At 43.3% G+C, this 19,081-nt stretch overlaps 3 protein-coding genes across 3 annotated transcripts; 2 read left to right on the top strand and 1 right to left on the bottom strand.

Annotated features, from left to right (window-relative positions):
• Positions 1 to 8,758: 8,758 nt before the first annotated feature.
• KD926_006784 (SWIRM domain-containing protein) lies at positions 8,759 to 9,886 on the top strand (the record flags this gene model as incomplete). Its single annotated transcript, XM_053099794.1, has 1 exon — positions 8,759 to 9,886. The coding sequence occupies one exon, from the start codon at positions 8,759 to 8,761 to the stop codon at positions 9,884 to 9,886; it is 1,128 nt and encodes a 375-aa protein (XP_052956527.1).
• Positions 9,887 to 11,209: 1,323 nt separating this feature from the next.
• Positions 11,210 to 14,091, top strand: KD926_006783 (uncharacterized protein; the record flags this gene model as incomplete). Its single annotated transcript, XM_053099793.1, has 6 exons — positions 11,210 to 11,410; positions 11,472 to 12,180; positions 12,236 to 12,398; positions 12,462 to 12,496; positions 13,056 to 13,324; positions 13,420 to 14,091. The coding sequence occupies 6 exons, from the start codon at positions 11,210 to 11,212 to the stop codon at positions 14,089 to 14,091; spliced, it is 2,049 nt and encodes a 682-aa protein (XP_052956526.1).
• Positions 14,092 to 14,730: 639 nt separating this feature from the next.
• On the bottom strand, positions 14,731 to 18,155 carry spt16 (chromatin-remodeling protein SPT16; the record flags this gene model as incomplete). Its single annotated transcript, XM_053099792.1, has 7 exons — positions 14,731 to 15,222; positions 15,277 to 15,875; positions 15,929 to 17,360; positions 17,410 to 17,565; positions 17,643 to 17,764; positions 17,824 to 17,908; positions 17,976 to 18,155. 7 exons carry the CDS (start codon positions 18,153 to 18,155, stop codon positions 14,731 to 14,733), a joined length of 3,066 nt encoding a protein of 1,021 aa, XP_052956525.1.
• Between the last annotated feature and the right edge of the window lie 926 nt (positions 18,156 to 19,081).

The raw sequence follows: 19,081 nt of genomic DNA, 5'->3' as shown, positions 1-19,081 counted from the left end.
ATAATTACTATTCTTTTAGTTTATTTTGTTCTAAACGAAATAAAATAACTATTATAAAAAACCCTTCAAAATATCTTAAGGTTTTTATAAATACTTTCTCGAATAACTCGTCCTCTAAATTAGATAAATCCTTTACTATAAAATATTCCTTAATACTAACTAATAAGAGGAATTTTTTTTATAATTAACCGTAGTAAGATTCTACTAGATTTACTCTACTATATTTTAAATATTATTTATCTCTTTTCTCTTAAAATAATATTTAACTAATTACTATATCTATATATTTCTATACCTATCTTAAGCGTATATTGAAATATTTATATTATTTTATTCTTGTTTTATTATTGTCGATAAATCATTATATATAGATAAAAGCGACATTAAATTACTAAAACAAGAATATATTTAATTTTAATAGGCTTTATATAATCGTAAGACCTTGTTTTTTTGGAATATTTCCCAAATAATCAGAATAACGTAATCGGATAACGAAATGGCGCGGCCTCACCACCACCACCCAAATGATCAAAATTGAAGCTATTTAACACCATGTTGCCCTTATCTCGAGATCAGCGATTGAATCAAGCTGTTGAGACCTTTAATAAAGGCTAATTTTCAACTAAAAGGCCCGTGCTGAGGCCTTTGACGTCAAGATAGGCACCTTTAAAAATTGCTTAAACGGAGTCAAATCCCGTGGCGAAATAGAGGCCAACCTGAAGAAGCTTTTTACTACATATGAATTAGTATTGAAGCAAAAGATCCTCGATATGTATTCTCGCGGATATCCTCTTACTATCTCGCTAAGCTCCTCTTTACCGCGAAATTAAAATCATCCAAAGTTCAAGACGCCTATATGCGTGATCGCCGGGTCAGCCGCTTTATTCATCGCCACGAAGCTGAATTGATGTCAAAATATACCAAGAAATATGATTATCAACGTGCAAAACGCGAGGATCCCCAGATTATAAAGCGGTGGTTCGAAGTTGTTCAAAATACTATACAAAAATATGGTATTTTTGAACAGGATATCAACAATATGGACGAGACAGGCTTTCAAATGGGAGTAGCAGCAATTGCAAAGGTTATCTGCAGATTAGATACTAGAGAATCTTATGCAAGATCGATTCAACCTGGAAATCGCGGATGGGTGACATCAATCGTGACAAGAAACGCTGCAGGTAGTCTTTTACCTCCACAGATTATCCTTGCTGGTAAGATGTTGCAAGCGAGGTGGTTTGAAACTATTCCCGATAGCTACAGTATTAGTGTCAGCGTGAATGGCTGGACAACTGATAAGTTTGGTTTTGAATGGCTTTAAGGATTTTATCAATCAGATATACAGCTTCAAAAAACTGCGGGCCAGTATCATCTTCTTATTCTCGATGGCCACGGAAGCCATTCAACAGTTGGATTCGATCAATTTTGCAAAGAAAAGAAGATTATTCGTTTATATATGCCTCCGCATTTATCTCACAAACTCCAGCCGCTCGATGTAGCTCGTTTTGCGCCTTTAAAAACAGCTATACGGACAACGGATCAGCGATGCAATACAGAACGGCATTGATTTTATTGATAAGAAGGACTTCTTATATCACTACCAACACGTGTATCCAAAGGTCTTCTCAAGCAATGTATTAGCTTTCAAGCAACTGGGCTAGACCCGTACAACCCAGATCGAGTGCTTTTGAAGCTTAAAATTTAACTTCAAGATAAAATGCCTACTCTGCCTTCGACCGCTTCATCCGGCTCGCAATCCTTTTATCTCGGAAAAGCACTTCTAAACGCATATCAATTGATTCATCAGAGAGTTGAGCTTCAAGCGCTTCAAGAATTGGGATTATCATCGCTAGTTGCTGAGCAGGCACTTGAAAAGGTCTTTAAAGGCGCGGAAATGGCAATGCAGAATGCCGCCCTGCTTCAACAAGAGATACGTCAGCTTCGCAGTGCTGATATTCATAAGAAGGGTAGAAAAAAGGCTTTTCGTCGCTTTATTCAACAAGGAGGTACTCTGAATGGTCAAGAATGGCGAGAAAAGGTGCAACAAATGGCTCAAAAGGAAAATGCGAGGCGACATCAATCTTTATTAGGCCGGCCACCTCGTTGCAGTAATTGCAATAAAGGCCATAATCGCTTGTAATGTCTAGATAGAGGCAATTCTTTTTAATTTACTGATCAATCAACTGATTGCAATGTTGATAGCTTCAATTTTGAATAAATGATTGAATTTTGATCATTTTCGTAGTCGTGGCCGTGAGGCCGCATAATTTCGTTGTCCGATTACGTTATCTATAATTTAAATAACTTAGTTATGTCAATAACTATTAATTATTGACCGTTAATAAAATCATATAATACGCGCTTTCTTAACTTTTGTGATACGTATATATCTATAAAAAAAATTTATTACTTTATAAAAGTTAAACTAACATATCTTAAATTTCTACAGTACTTTAATTCTATATAGAAATCTATCAGTTTTCTTTAAAACTATAGTATTTGATCTCTTTATCCCGAATATATTATTTAGTGATATTCTTATGTTGATAACGCGAATATGATAGCCTGGGGACCAACTACGCAGTCTACCTGCCAAACTCTAACTACACTACACGAGAGATGCCTGGGGTGGGCAACAGCCTATGGAGCCAAGTTTGCACCGGAAAAGTACGAACTGATCCACTTCTTACAGCGCAGGAGGGACGCCATCAGCAGGCTGATACATATCGGGCCCGTAATCAAGTACTCATCTAAGAGTGTCAGAAATCTGGAACTATATCTAGATATGAGATTTAACTGGGGGACTTATGCAGCAGCACTGCAAGAAAAGATAGTTACCCATGAGAATGCATTCAAACGGCTGACAGGCTCAATCTGGTGTCTTCTCATGCTATAGGCCCGGAATATTTATAATACGGTCGTCTGTACAGCCCTTACTTATGCGAGCCATACTTAGCATATGCTGATAGGAGACAAATACATTTGTAAAACCCTCTCTCCGCCTGGCCCAGAAGGTCCAGGCCAGATACCTACGAAGGACCATAGCGAATATCAGTAGTCCAACATCAAATATTATTCATATAATTAACTAATAAGGTTAATACCCTATTTATTAAATAATTATAGTGTACGTAATTAAAAAATAAAGTTAAAAAGAACACGCTCTTGATCAAATGGCTTAAGCCCTGCCCCTGCAAAACCACTGTAGATATTCGCAGAAGTAAAGACTCGAGCACGTACATCTGGATATAAAGATAAAAAGTCCTCTTTATTAATGTGATTGTTGCCAGTAACTATTTTATTTTTAAGAAGCTTTCCGTACGCGCGTTTAAGCGGGCCAAAAACACCAACATCAAGTAGTTGCAGTAAATGAGAAACATGTGTAGGCATATAGAGACAAATAATTGCATTCTGCATGCAGAATTCATCAAATTCAGCAGTCAGATAAATACTATAGCTATCTAAAATAAGTAACCGCTTAGCATCAGTCATAGAGCGTCTAGAATATGGTTTAAACAGTTCTTTTAATCAGCGAAGGCCTATTTTATCTGTTATCCAGCCATTCTGACTAGCTGCAATCCACTAGTCTTTACTAAGCTTAGGTTCTTGAAACTAGGCAGCTTGTTGATTGCCTGCTTTGAGTATAATGACTGGTAGTATATGCACGCCTTTTGAACTGACAGTTTCAATGATTGTAACCCATTTACGGTTGCCCTGGATGACTGCGTGGTCGCTCACTGCGCTCAGCTGCAGTAATTACTTTAGAAGTAGAGCAGAGTCCCATTGCAAAGCCAGTCTCGTCGAAATTCCAGATATCATTCTCGTGTATGCCGTGTTCTTGAATAGCTACTTGTACAGTCTAGAACTAGGATATTATAACCTTTGGATCTTCTCGTTTTGCGCGTTGATATGTCATTCGTCTGGTATATCGCGTACGTAGCTGAGGATGGCATTTCACAAATTTGTAAGGCCAATTAACTCCAAGACTTACAGTAGAATCATGTAAACGATTATAAAGCAGTACTTGAGCCATTTTACGTAAAAGTTCAGGCTGAATTGGAAATCCTCGCATATCTGTATCCAATAATCGTTTAAGAAGCAATTCTTCTTCGAATTTAGTAAGTTTATGACTATTAGCGCGTTTTTCTGATCGCGATTTTGAACCGTTAAGCCGATCGCGTATAATATTTTCAGGGATTGCAAATACTTGCGCAGCGCGTAATATTGATTGAATTTGACCTTTCTGGTAGGCTGCAATAGCTATCTGAATACGCGACTCTTTTGAAAGAGGTATATTGCATTATAGTAATGAAGATCTGACGTGTTGAATAGAGAGAGTGGAAACTCGTTTGAAAATCCGCGGTTCGGTGGTTAATTACGTTAATAATTTATTAATTACAGTAGAGAATACGAGAAAGAATCAGAAAAAAAAAATTCAAAAGTTATTAAATTAAAGATTAAATATAATAATAAAAAATAAAATTTACTAGAAAATAAAATAATATATAAAAGATTTTTTTTTAAAAAAAGATATTTAAATATAATGATAATAATAATTAAAAAAAGAGAAAAAAAAGGGTTTTTTATTAACTAATTAGAGAAAAGTAAGTAAAAAAAAATTAAAATATGATAAAGATTTAAATAAAATCAAATTTAATAATATTCTAAGATTCTCTAGTAACGATATTTAAAGAAAAATAATAGTAGAAATACTATTAAATACATTATTATTTCTTTAAATCTAAATTAACTTGGTAATATTAAATAAATAAAATATTTCTCTATAGAATCTCTCAATTTAATATTTTAAAGAATAAAAGATTTTTATAATTACTATATAAAGACTATATTACTCAAAGGCTATTAAAAAATGGTAAAATATTTTTAACATTTTCTAATCATAAGAATATAAGAACTACCTTAAATAGATAATTAGAAATAATTTAAATTATAATAGAAAGTCCGAAGGGAGAGGGAAGCTTAGATTATAGAATAAATTTTTATAATGGTTAATTTTTAGTTAATATGTTGTTATTTAAATTGTATAGTATTTAGGGTACTATATACAAATCAAAAAGAAAGAAAGATAATAAAACTCTATTTACTCTTTAATACTAGGTTTTAACTATTTCTTGTTATATAGACTGGTTAGTTCATTAATAATACACCACCCTCTTAACATATTTTATTAATTAAATATTAGAAAATTAATTATTTTAAGGTTTCTAGGAGTTTTTAAATTTATGTCAATATATAACGCCTCCCTTTCCATCAAGCAGTGCAAGAAATTCATTGATTTTTTGATTAGTCCAGCAGGCTACCCCTGGAACCCAGCATTCCCTCAAATAAGACGGCCAATCATGTAGTTCGATCGATTCTATCCTCGTCTCATCCGGTAACAAGACCCCATCACCATGTCTCGAACAGACATTTACCAATATTTGGTTTCCAGACTGTCAGGGTCTCTATATAGTACGTTGACTGAATGGCCTGTTGGTCATTCATTGTGCCTTTTTGGCATGTAGTGCAGTGGTAAAGTCAACGGACCGGGTGGGTTGCCTTACACAGACCGAATACTTATATAAAACATCAAAGGTCATCGACACATCCAGTAACAAAACCCCACCACCATTTCTCGAATAAATATTTGCCAATATCTGGTTTCCAGACCAAATATTCATATAAAACATCACAAAGGCTATCGACGCTCGCTCTGTAGAAATCTAGACTACCAACCAGAATAGCCCTTGAAATCGGAGTTTCCCCGCCTCTATCAGCTACTAACATACTAACCCCATCTTGTACTATCCCTAGGCATTATAGCAATATGTAATGATGTGTGCCGATGAAGTACCGAAGTTAAAACCAAATTGTATATGCCTCCAGTTCGGCTCGCTAGCCTCGAATTCTGTATAAGTGATTTTGTTTCGGTATGGTCGTAAAGTTTCCACACTTGTTAAAGGGGTCAATCAACATGTACTATAAGTACCGTTATCCACGTATGATATAGTAATATCGTGTTTTGCAGTCAAGCTCCTCCTCCTCGCTATCAGTGTCCCCAATAATGTCAACGATGCCAGTTTTTATATTCATCGTTTCTCTGTGCCCTTGCTAACCGCTTGAGCTCACCGGAGGGGACCGTCGAAAACGAGCCTAGGTAATCTTCGTTATCGCTGCACAGATTGATGAACTTATGGGTAAAGGCTGGAACCACTGGATTTTCCCTCAATTTCATCCGTCATGGATGAACTTTTGACACCTAATTCAAGGGGTTGACCAAAGTGTAAGCATTCCGCTATTATCTTTCAGTCGAACGACGGACATCAACTCCTAGATTTCCCCTCAACTTCATCTTTCATTTCAACAGGGGCTTTTAGTGTCCCTCGCAAAGGGAGAGTATCTCGGAATAGAAGAGATATAAAATAGACACTAATAAAAGAGCGAATCTTGTAACAATCCCCTCTTGCAGGAAGACAGGTAAATCAGGATAGGAAATAATTGTCGTAGACAGACTCTATAGTCGAGGCCTTATAATGTTGATATGTATGCCATGTTGGTGAGGTTCCTGTAAGTTGCGGGTTTATCAATGTAGCATACAGACTTTCACACTATAGTCTCCATTTTTAAAATGGAGATTTGCCCAAGCCAAATAAGTACCACTAACATGATCTGTCTGCCAGATTAGCAACGTTTCGGTATATCGCGGATAAATGGATGTAACATACCAAGGATCGCCCTGCAAAGACACAAGGTTTGCTTCTATCATCCACCGATTTAGTGGCCTACCCTAAGTAGGTCTGACCAGTAGGTCGGTTGTCGTGTCCAGCCTGGCTATACCGGTTGTTTCATGTGATTCCGCTTTGAATGAAGTTTATCTCAAGAGATATCAACGGTTGAGAAGATGGACAGGCGTGATATTGGAAGTGTTGTGGATGCGAGACCCCTATCTACGGTACGGCGGGCCATACACTGTTTTATTTTTGTTGCGGAGTGGCCGCTATAGACCGCCGTATATACTCTCAAGTGCGCAGTCGAATCCTGCAGCTATCGTTCCCGGTTCTCTTAATTCCCTTTGGAAAAAAAGGCCACCTCACCAAAATGTAGCCCTTGGGGACTGGATCCGACCCCGCCGTTGCAGTTACTTGCCTACAGCCCTGCTGATTTTCTTCTGGTTATGAACCATATCGATTAGAAAATAACCATTCTCACTTTTTCCATTGCCCAAAGCAGTTGATCTTTGGTGCCCAGACCTCTAACCAATAAACCAATTCTACCATCGGACCCGACAGGCTAAAAAAATACATATATACATTCAACTAAGGAAATGGATGAATGGTACAGAAAAATTCAAGGAACATGTAGAACACCTCGCAAGAATTGATTTATATACCACGGAGTTTCTTTGCTTTTCTTCTGTAGGGAACCATCCGGGTGAGTTGAAGCCAATTGACCGATTAGACCGGCATCTCTGGGTATGGAATCACTACTCCGTCCGAAGTACTTGCGAAGGCGGCACAGAGAAGTGGGTTGAGTACGGCGGTGGGTACGGAGTAAGGGTCCAAGCATATTCTGCATCACGTGGACGGCTGATCATGTTGCCATTTTTAGGGGGAGGAGAGCCCAGACAATGGGCGGGGCAGCCGGGGCTGAAGAACTCCGAATGATTCATCTGCCTTCGGTGATGTAATGAATGTGGCGTTCTGTCATCTACCCTACAGCCCGACTTGGTCGAGTAAGGCAGATACTGACGTACCCCCCCCCCCCTGATAGGTGTCTTTCAGCCTAATCGGTGGTAGTAGCCTGGTGGCCAGGAAGGCAGTGCCTGGGCTGTGGGTTGGTTGCCCACCAGATACCAAACTCTCCGAGTCAAGACCCCGCTCTTCGTGTCATGTGGTTGGTACCCGTAGGTACACTACCTTCTAGTTTGTAGCTACTCTGACCAACACCACCAGGTAGTTCTTTCATCTGACCCCCCGGAAAATGCATTGATTGTTGGGATTCTTCTCCAAATATCTCGACGATAGGCCCTCCGCAATTGGTCACATTGCAGAGGACCAATTGAACATGGCAGGCGTTCCTGATGACCTGTACCTTGTCGCACACTCTGGTACTTATCACCCTTCTACTGCCACGCGCCACCCCGCAGTCTTGTGAACATCAATCTACATCATCCCTGGCCAGTCATTGGTGGCGCATTGACTCATCGTTTGATCAGCAGCCCTCATTTGTAGTTTCCCAGGGGGGCTGCGGCATTGACTATTTTAACCTCTTTAGAACAAGCATCCAACCTGTGTGCCATACTTAACTTATGACACTCTTCAACGAGCGCTTAATGCCAGCCAGCGCTGGAAAGAAATAGGGTGATCGCTTTACTCTAAGACTGACCTGCCACCCATCTGATTGTCGAGGGCCATAGTACCGCTTGTCAATTCAAACCTTGCCTATTGCCACCATAGACAAAGAGGCGGCCCTGACAAATCACTTCCAATCATCTTCACGTGTGTTTTTGTCATGTTCCCTCTTCCATTGACTTCCATAAACGTACCCAGTGTTCGTCACTTTATTGCTGGTCACTATTAATCCCCCCTCCCCCTCAATCAGAGCAGTAACGGCGGGACTTACTTGCCCTAACGTCTTCATATCACTATCCTATTCTCTCGGTGCCTTAATCACATCTCATCTCCCAGCGGTCATTTCCCCGCCGGGCATGACCTCACTTACCGCTGCTTCACTACCTGGTCACAGTAAAAGGCCCAAAATGAATCGGTTGCCCTCCGTCTCCAGTCTAATGTCCCCTCCGGAGTCCAAGCCTCTGGATAGCTTTAACCCTCCGTTCTCGCCCCATGCATTATCACAGGATCCACAATTCGGGTATGACGTGAAGCTTCCTCCTATATTCGTTGATCGCAAACGAACACAGTCAGAAATGGATCTTCCATCGCCACCTGTTACGCCTTACACTGGGAACAAAAAGAGGAAGTCAAGCACATCAGAAAAGACCGAGCAGGATGCTGCTACTGGGATCGCCCGAGACCCTGTCTTGTTCCCTCGACAAGAGTCCATTGCTGACGTTGCCTCCGATGAGCCATTGTTCGGGCCTGTATTCCCGCCCGCGGCAGAGGCGCTCGTCGAGCAACATATCAATTCTCACATGGCAAGGTTTGAGAATAAGCTGAACAAACCGACGCGCGATGAGTATCTTCTAGCTCTCTCGTGTGTTCCGATTGTCTCGGCTCAATTTAATCGCAACCCGGTAGCATGGGCCAAAGAGGAGCGGGAAACCCTAGAGCGTCAATTGATCATGATGAACCGGTGTTCCCCTCAGAGGTTGGAGGCAAGGTTAAAGAAAATCGCGCCCGCTCCTGTCAAGAAGGCAGTTACATCCCAACATCGCGTGCAGAGGACTCCTAGGGTCAAGCGCACACCAAAAACCACACCTAAACAGAAGGTTCTTGATTCATTTGATACGTCCCCCTCGAATAACAGACCACCCCGTGCGATAGGCACAAACCGGGATGACACAGATTATGGTGCAATCGATGATTATTCTCCCCCATTAGAGACCCTCGGCAGCAATGCGAAGGCTTTGAAGGCCGATTGGAAAGGACAAATGCTAGATCTCACTCATGACCCAGATCGACAATTGCTGAGTCCCGCTGAATTCAATCTTGCGGCCACCCTCAGGCTTTCCTGTGCGACGTATTTATGCAGCAAGCGGCGCATCTTTGAGGCCCGTGTCAGGGCTCTGAATGTGGGCAAAGAGTTTCGCAAGACAGATGCTCAGCAAGCCTGCAAAATTGACGTTAACAAAGCAAGCAAACTTTGGACTGCCTACGACCGCGTGGGTTGGTTTAGACCTGAACACTTTCAACAGTATATGCGTTGAAATTCTACATTGCCAACCAAACCGTCTTGATGGCGCAATTCAGACTTGCAGGATCACGCGGGAATTCAACCTAACAATCTTGTGCATCAATATTCAGTCATTGGTTAGCTTTTTTTCTCTGTTCGCACGGCGTTCCTATGCCGGTGTTCAACCTCACGATGTGATGCTTTATTGAATGTCACTGGGCATAGCTGGTCTGTGTTCACGTTATGACAGCCCCTTCCATTATTCACATGAACCCTTATCCTGTTCACTACCCAGGTGGTGCCTCCCTTGAATGATGTCGTTTCCTCAGCTATACTTTGTTTTGCTCAATGGCTGCTTGTGCATGGTTATGGATTCATTTTTTAGATTGAGATTTGGCTTGCCTCAACATTTTGCTTCAGACGTATTGAATGACAGGTCATCCGGAATTTTGCTCCACTCAGTCGTGCTACTTAATAGAAATAGATTTCATCCTGGTATTCTCAGGTCACGAAACTGGTAGGAATTATTGTGTTTCTCGTGGGAGTTGATGTTCTATTCCACCTTTTTGTCATGCGTGGGCAGCTGGTGTGTACATACGCCCGAGAAAGTACGCTGTAGGTACACACTCATAGATACCTACTACATTGACAGGCACTGAGTAATTTTTCTGTGTATATACACTGCACCAAGTACGGGTAATGTACAGTAAGTACATACATACCTACCCTATTATGGGCGAAAATCATCACGCGGGAAGTTGTTGTGCTAGTTGGAAGCTGGGCGTATCTAGGTTAGGTGGGCTTATAATGTACCATCCTAGGAATATAATTCTGTACTGTACAGTGATACATACATACATACATACATACATACATACATACATATATGAAATTTACCCCGTACAGCACAAATACATTCTATGTACCTAGCAACCTGGAAGGTGACGTCTGTACTCCGTATTTAGTACGGAGTAGTTATGCAGCTAAACGGGTCGAAGAAGGCGGTGGCACAAAGAGAACCCACTGCGCCGGGCGGCTCGTAAGCTACGGAAGTGTACGTACTTCGTTGAATTCGCCACTGTCATGCCGACTGTTGCCGGCTTCTCTGTTAGGCGCGACATCACGAGCATTTCACCTGCATACTATTGGCATCTTCTCCTGAATCTACCATACACTGCTATCCACTTTTTCTAGACCGACTGAGCTGGTATTCACCTAAGCATGTCCCATACTGAGGTGGATCAAACAGAATCTCTGGGGGAACAGGAGCGTAGGGGCGATGGCGATAGCGACAAGAAACCCAGGAATAAAAGACCAGCAAGTCAGTGTATTTTTCTCACCATATTTTGCCATACTAATGCAAAGCCCCAGATACTGCTTTCCGGCAACAACGTTTGAAAGCCTGGCAGTGAGCTTGATTCCCAATGGGTCCCTGCCTCTGCGCCTACTTACCACAAATAGGCCAATCTTAACACCAAAGAGCGTATTACCCCTCTTTTTCATTGTCGGTGTCATATTTGCCCCTATTGGCGGTCTTTTGTTATGGGCGAGTGCTCAGGTAAGTTGTTGTCTTGTCGTCGCGAACCCTTCTGTTGCGGACGCAACCTCACCATCAACAGGTACAAGAGATAACCATAGATTACTCCGAGTGCGCGGAGAAAGCACCGAGGAATCACTCCCAAGATATATCAAACAGAGTCAGCTCGTCATTCAAATCATCTGGACAGTCTGCTCCGACGTGGCAGCGCCTTGACGAAGGCAATGCCACTGTTTGCCGGCTCATTTTCGACATCCCCGATACGATGAAACCACCTGTTTTCATGTATTACCGACTCACAAACTTTTATCAGAATCATAGGCGATATGTGAAATCATTGGACGTCGACCAATTGAAGGGCAAAGCCGTTCCCAACAAGACCCTGGATGGTGGGTCATGCGATCCTCTGAAACTTGATCCATCCGGTAAAGCATATTATCCATGTGGTCTCATAGCAAACTCTCAATTCAACGACACTATAAACAGCCCAAAGCTTCTAAGTGTCGGGGTCAAGGCCGAAACATACTCTATGACAAACAAAGGAATAGCATGGGACAGCGACAAAGAACTCATTAAGAAAACGGATTACAAACCAGGACAAGTCGTTCCTCCTCCGAACTGGCATGACCGATATCCAGATAATTATGAGAATGGAATCCCTAACCTTCACGAAAACGAAGAGTTTATGGTCTGGATGAGGACTGCGGCCCTTCCAACATTCAGCAAGTTAGCCCGAAGGAATGACACTACGCCAATGACAAAGGGCACATATCAATTGGACATTACGCACCGTATGCTATCGAAAAGCAAGTGTCGTTTCTCTAGATATTGACTGACTTTCTGCAGGTTTTCCGGTCACTGAGTATGGAGGCACGAAGTCAATCCTTATCTCTACAAGGACTGTGATGGGTGGACAAAACCCTTTTATGGGGATTGCGTATGTTGTCGTCGGCGGCGTCTGCGTTTTGCTGGGTGCCCTTTTCACTGTTGCACATTTGATAAGACCTCGGTTAGTAGCCACCGGATGTCCTGGCACAATTGTTGAATTCGTATGATCTAACCTCTCTACTAGGAAACTGGGAGACCACACATATCTGACGTGGAATGGTGAGCAAGAGGGTACGGCGGCAGTCGCAACTGGAAGAGAGAATAGATTTGGGGCGCATGCTACTTGAATAAAAGACTGTCGTATCTTAGGTATTACTTTTCAGGACAATTTATGAACCAGAATGTTGTGAGTCCAAAATTTCCCCGCTTGGTCCAGTCCCAGTCGCTTGCCATACCCTTGACCACACCGAGAACCTTGGGAATGCAGATATTATCTCGCATTCATCGGCAGGCTTTAGTGTCCGATTTGAATAACGCCAATCGCGATGATAAAACACACCGGGCATGTTTGCTTGACCGCTTTTTCCTTTTCTTGTTTTGGTCCGAACACCCCCTTAAACCAGTTCCCTTGCTACATACATCCCTTGCTGCAGCAATCTTGCCGTATCCCAACATTCTTAGGTCTCGGTTTCTTGTTGCCATGCAACCAGTCATGTCTCTCTTAAAGCTTGCGCAGAAGTCGCTATGAAATCCTTATTTCTATATCTGGCCAGCCTTGGATTTAAGGCTCTATCTTTCAGGATCATTAGCATAATGCTCCGGGTTTCTAGATATCTAGCCTTCATTATAATTGGCATAACCGGTCTTCCAATCCAATGCAGTGCTCTCAGTTCTCAAGCCCGCGGTTTCTGTGCCACTGGTCCCCCTGAGGAGTCGTTGAGGGCTGAACACGAACGATTAAATACGCTGGAGTCCCAGGGTGACCTTGCGGTTAATTATGAGAGCAGAGAGGTCGTTTACCCAATCGAGATTGCTACGTGGTTTCATATCTTGCTAGGTAGTGAAGACGATGCGGGAATGGTATCGGATGAAATGGTTGCTACTCAGGTATGTCTATCGCCAATCCACCGAATGCTTCGGTTCGGGGCCGTGTTTAATCACATAAATCTACTTCTGTGGGAATTCAACTGATTGCTCTGCAGGTATCTTATTTACAAAATGCCTATCAGAATGCATCGATTTCCTATCGACTAGAGGGTATTACGCGCCAAGTGAATGAAACATGGTCGCGCAACGGCGATGAGATTGGGATGAAGAATGCACTTCGTGAAGGGACCTATAGCACCCTTAATATTTACTTTCACACCGATCTTCAGGACTCACCAATCGCAACGACTCGGCACATGCCGTGGGTAGATGACCGCCAAATGCTCAGCGGAGGCGAACTATCTTCTAATGTCCTCGGCTTTTGCACCCTACCTGACCCCAGCATCAACGGTAGTAGCCCTCGCACCAGCTATATCAAGGATGGTTGCAATATCCTTGCTCAAACCATGCCGGGTGGCCTTCTAGCCAATTACAACCGAGGCGGGACAGCAATTCATGAAATAGGTCATTGGAATGGCCTCTTGCATACATTCGAAGGAGAGTCGTGCTCCCCCGATGACGATGGAGACTATATTCAAGACACGCCTCAAGAGTCTAGGCCTACGGATGGGTGTCCCTCTTACAAAGATTCTTGTCCTGACCGGCCAGGAGTCGACCCGATACACAACTTTATGGATTATTCGTCCGACGAATGCTACGAGTCATTCACCCCAAACCAAGTGACCAGGATGAGAAACATGTGGTTTTCGCTGAGACAAGGAAAATGAGATAGGATTTCACTTTTACATCGTGGGGTTGATTCTTGTTGAGGTTTGGTTCCTGAGCTTCTTTGTTGCACTGTACGTAGGCCTCAGGGCCCCACCGCTGTCGTCAATGATGAAATGCTATCTGTTACCCTACTTAATGCGGTTTGCGTGATAGGTAGATGTACACTGTCTCCGGGGTCTGCCTTGGGAATAACAATTGAGGCTATATTCCGATCCCTTGTTTTTTTCCCCTGCGCCCCAAGACTCTGATAGCTCGAGTCCCCAACCCCAAGTAAATTGGCCTTTCATCATACCGTTTCACATGAGACCTCAAATATGCACATCTCGAATGTTAAATATCTTGCCCGCTAAGAGGTAAAAATTTGCCACTTTGCAATCACCACAAGTCAAGACTCGCAACTTGCGGGCCATGATCCGTGTTCTATTGTAGAGACCCTATGTTGGCGTTGGGTGTACGTACTCCAGAATATGACCACTTCTCGATTTCTACCTAAAAATGACTGCTAGACGTAGAGCTTCACGCCGAGCTGGAACACATTAACCGCAGTCAATAAAAAGGTTTCTCTTCTTTTCCTTCCCTCCTGTCATTTTTCAAGATCCGACTCGATGAATGAATGCCAGTTTAGGTGACTGAATTGATTACCGCTTCCGCTTTTTGCTTCGTTCCTCATCCTCCATCCCACTTTCCTTATCTTTCCTCTTTGCTTTAACTTCCAATTCATCCCAATCCTCCCCACTCTCTTCGTCTGCACTGAAGTCATCACTTGCCTCCGCACTGGCATCGTCGTCGAATTCACTCTCTTCTTCAGAGCTTTCATCCGCCGCAGCTAGTTCCGATTCAGATAGTTCAAATGCCGATTCTTCTTCTTCCTCGGAGCCGCCTTCAGAATCTGATTCGGCCGCCAGGAAAGACCACCCGCCGTCGGCAAAGAAGCCGTACGGATCGCTCACGACTGTTTTCATGATTGTCGTCCAATTGAGATTCAACGGTCCCTCCGTAAAGGCAATATCAACCGAGTCCAACCAATCTTTGACGCCTTCCAAAGATTCAACGGGAATTGTGTTGACGTGCACAGGGGGTCTGTGGAAATCTTTGAGAACGAAAACCAAGTCGAAATTTTTTAGCCCGAACTAGAGACAGGTCAGCATAGTGCAGATTTCACTTCGGCTGGAAGCAAACATTACCTGAACTCTTTCTAGATGAGCGATCTCAATTTCATTCAGTGTGATGACAAGGAATGGGGGTTCCGTTAGCTGAACGAGAGCGTCGGTAGTTGGCTGAATCAATACGTTTGATCGATTCGGAACTCCGGTGAATCCAATTTCTCTGAAAGGGATATCGACGTCAACCCCTTCGTCCTTTCCGGCATCGGCCACCTTTTCAGCGAAAGCCTTGAATTCGCGATCCAGAGCCGCTCTTCGTCGTCGCTCTTCTTGTTCGGCCTCAAACTCTTCTTCGTCCCCATAACGGTGCTTGCGCCTGCGGTTGCCAGTTTCATCAAATTGCATTTCAGTTGCCTCCCGATAGAATTGAACATCCCTAGTCTTTCTTTTGCCGATCATGATGGGCGTTTTCAGGTGAACATGGATTAGTACAATCAATTCATGGGCGCAAGGTTGAAAAAACAAATGTTTCACGTTGCTGAAAAGCACATCCACATGTTCATTGCGGAAAGGGGACATGTAACGAAGACCATTCTGGTGAATTTCAACTTCACCGGGAACTCGCTTTCCATCGAGTGGGGGTCGAAGGTAGACATCGGGCAGCTTCACAGGCCGGCGATCTAGTCAAAAGGATTAGCGTTGGTAAACTGTGCAGGGAAGCACCTAGACGTACTTCGTATCTCGATAAGCTTATCTTGCTCTACCACATCTTCCATCTCCTTCTTTTCTTGCTCACGTCTCAGAGCATTCTTTCTCAACTCAGTAATATCCTGGGCAATCTGGGCCAATCGATTATTATCCTTAGATCGAAGTGTCAAATTTCGTAGGAAATGAGCCGACAGATCCTCGAATGGCTGGTCGTCCTTTCTACCCACACCCTGACCAGGAGAAAGAAAGTTGATCCTAAGATATGCATATTCACCCTCATCACTTTTGCTGGCATTCTTTATGGTGTTGATGTGAAACGGTACTGGACGACCCATTATTGGAACGATCACTGTGGACGCTTTTTGGTCAACGTAAACAATTAAATCTTTGATCCTAGCGGGAAGTTGATTGTCCCTCTTGTAGGATTCAAATCGCTTGAACTTCTTCTGGGACACTCCGTTGTCATCTCCTGTGGTCCCAGTAAACCGATCAAGGCCCTCCTTGGTTTTTTTGGAGGCCAACTCTTTCTGATGTTCGCGACGCCGAGCTTCTGCACCCTCGTTAATTTGGGTAGGCCGTTCTGCACGAAGCTTTGTACGAGTGACGTTCCTGCTGGCAATTGCGCTGGATTTGACTTCCTTTTTCTCCTTGACTGGTTTTTGATTATCCTCTTCATCCCCAAAGTAGAATGAAACCGAGTCCATGTCGATACCAGCGTCTTTGGTGAACACATGGGGTCCGTTTTCTCCCACACGTACAGTCTCAGTGATTACCATCGAGTACAAAGAGTTGGAATCATCCTTCGCGTCAGGCTCTTTCACATCGGTTAGTCCAACCGAGATGGAAAGAGTCATGCCGCTTTTCAACACCCGGCTATTCTTCCCATTGAGTACCATGTTGGCATCTCGAAGTTCAATGCCTATACCGGCGCCAACACTCTTAACGAAGTGGGATTCAAGATCGGGTTTCTTTGAGCGTATTAGACCAAGTGCTTTGTTGAACAGATCCTTGGCCACTATACCATCACGAACATCCTTCAAGATAGTTTCGTGAATATTCAATAAGAGGGCATAATTGGCTTCCTGAGATTTGGTCGGGTCGACTAGATAGGTACGTGCAATGATTGAGCTGTATATCTTGTAACGGATGCCGAAGCCTGCAATGATGATCCCTGGGCGAAGGTTGTTGTTATCAGGCGTAGCTGTTAGCCTGAGGTCGTATTTCCCTCCACTTTGAATGACAGGCCCGTAAGCCCAATCAATCTGCTGTGGGTCGAATTCCGCTGGCAACTTCGCAAGCTTATTGAAAAATTTGCTGTCGTCAATTTTCGCATCAAGGCGCGTCGATAGAGCCTTATGTGTCATCTGCTTTTCTTCATCAAGTAGGCGAGACATTTCATCGACGAAGTAATCTGACATTATGCCACTGCATGCTCTGGATGCGTTCCTGATCGACACCTCCAAAAGCATTAGATTGGGCTGTTCAGAGGTACCATGAAAAACTCACAAGTTCATCTGTGTCTTTCACGGAGAAAGCTGCCGCTGAGAGTGCCGGCGAGATGTCAACTTCTTCAACATCTTGTGTTATATTCGCAAAAGCACGCTTCCAATCTTCGGCAAACGGGCCAGTGGTCGTGTCTTTGGGCAGCACACCAACTTTTTTCTGTTTCCATTGTCATAGTTTAGTCAACACATACATAAAAGTGAACAGCAAGACCAATGCAAATTCAAAGTACTCACACCCGAGGATTTAATAGCTTCAAGGCACTTCTCAAAAGATTTTGTTTTCTCCTCTGGATCTTTGGAAGTAAGCAAGATCTCGACCGGGATCTTACCGCCCTTCAAAGGTTCAAGATGCTTTGCTGAATTGTAGCTGTTAACATGATATATCACACGTGCATGTTCAAAAGCCTTGGGTTACCTTTCTTCGCAGTGGTCACAACGTACATGGACTCGGTTGTGAACACCAAAAGCGTTGCGGGGAATTCATAGCCGAGCAGCCAAAACTAAGCACGCGTGTTAGAAATAGATACAGATTGAGTGTCCTTGAGAAAATGATCAGGTTTCACGCACATGCATAGCATTGTTCTTTTGAAAGCTGTTGGCCTCATCCGTTTTCCCCATTAGGATGATAATTGAGCCAGCACCACCGAAGATAGTATTTCCCGAGCGCCTGTCTGCCTTCCATGCTGTGTAAAAACTCGATAGCCGGCTAAAGAAGGTGGACTTGTCAATGGCAATTTCGTCCGCCATTGTAAAATTGGCTGTGCAATAAGCCCTTGGTGATGCTTGCAAGCTCGGACTCAAGGCGGACTAGGCTTCTCGAGGTTGGTATCAAAGTAAGGATATAATAAGACAACTATGACAGTGTGACCTTCCAAAGCGGTTCTGGGCGGTTTACGGCGTTTGGCTCATGGGCACATCAGAGGCATAGATACACTCAAAGCCTAGTTATCCCTGGAATAATCTTAGGCAAACGCGCTACGCGTTCTGATCAGGGACTTCTCGGCGCATCGGCAAAGTTTGGGCTGTTTGCTTAGTCCAAGTTTTAGTTAACTAGTTAACAGATTACGTCGTGCATAATTTGTCATCTACCCACCTGGTCAGTTACACCGTATTTATGTATAATACGTACGTATATACGGGCTCGGGCTGTACGTACAGTACAGCACCTCGAGAGCCAGCGTATTAATTACATGCTAGGTGACTTACCTCCCCCCGTACTAGGTAGCTACCTACCTAGGTACCTGGTACGCGGTGTGTTCCCGTCAACTTTTATCATTATCGAGCATCCTGAAAACATTCAATTTTTGTGTTCTTCAAACCCAACCACGGCCCCCTTCCCAACTAACATACCTTAGTATCAGTGCCAATATATGTTACTTGGAAATCGTCCCCAGCTTACCCATATGGCAGCACATCGTCTTGAAATTTCCTGATGGCGGATGTGTTTTTGGCAACATGACCTCTATAAAGAATTTCCGTTCAGACGATGCGGGTACAATAGATCAGACTTCCGACCATCTTGCAAGTTCCCAAAAGAATCCTCGAAGCAACGCAGCCACTGGAGCTTCTGCTGCTGGAGTTCGTGCCCTCAGCGCACAATTTGTTGCCTTCTACTTTCGTACACCTGTGAAAGCTTTCTTTCGCACTAGAGTTGAGTATGCATCCCCCCACAT

Source organism: Aspergillus affinis (genome assembly GCF_023601865.1).
Source record: "Aspergillus affinis strain CMG 70 chromosome Unknown NODE_37_length_269496_cov_86_605002, whole genome shotgun sequence".
Taxonomy (NCBI): domain Eukaryota; kingdom Fungi; phylum Ascomycota; class Eurotiomycetes; order Eurotiales; family Aspergillaceae; genus Aspergillus; species Aspergillus affinis.
This window is presented reverse-complemented; position numbering and strand designations above follow the sequence as displayed.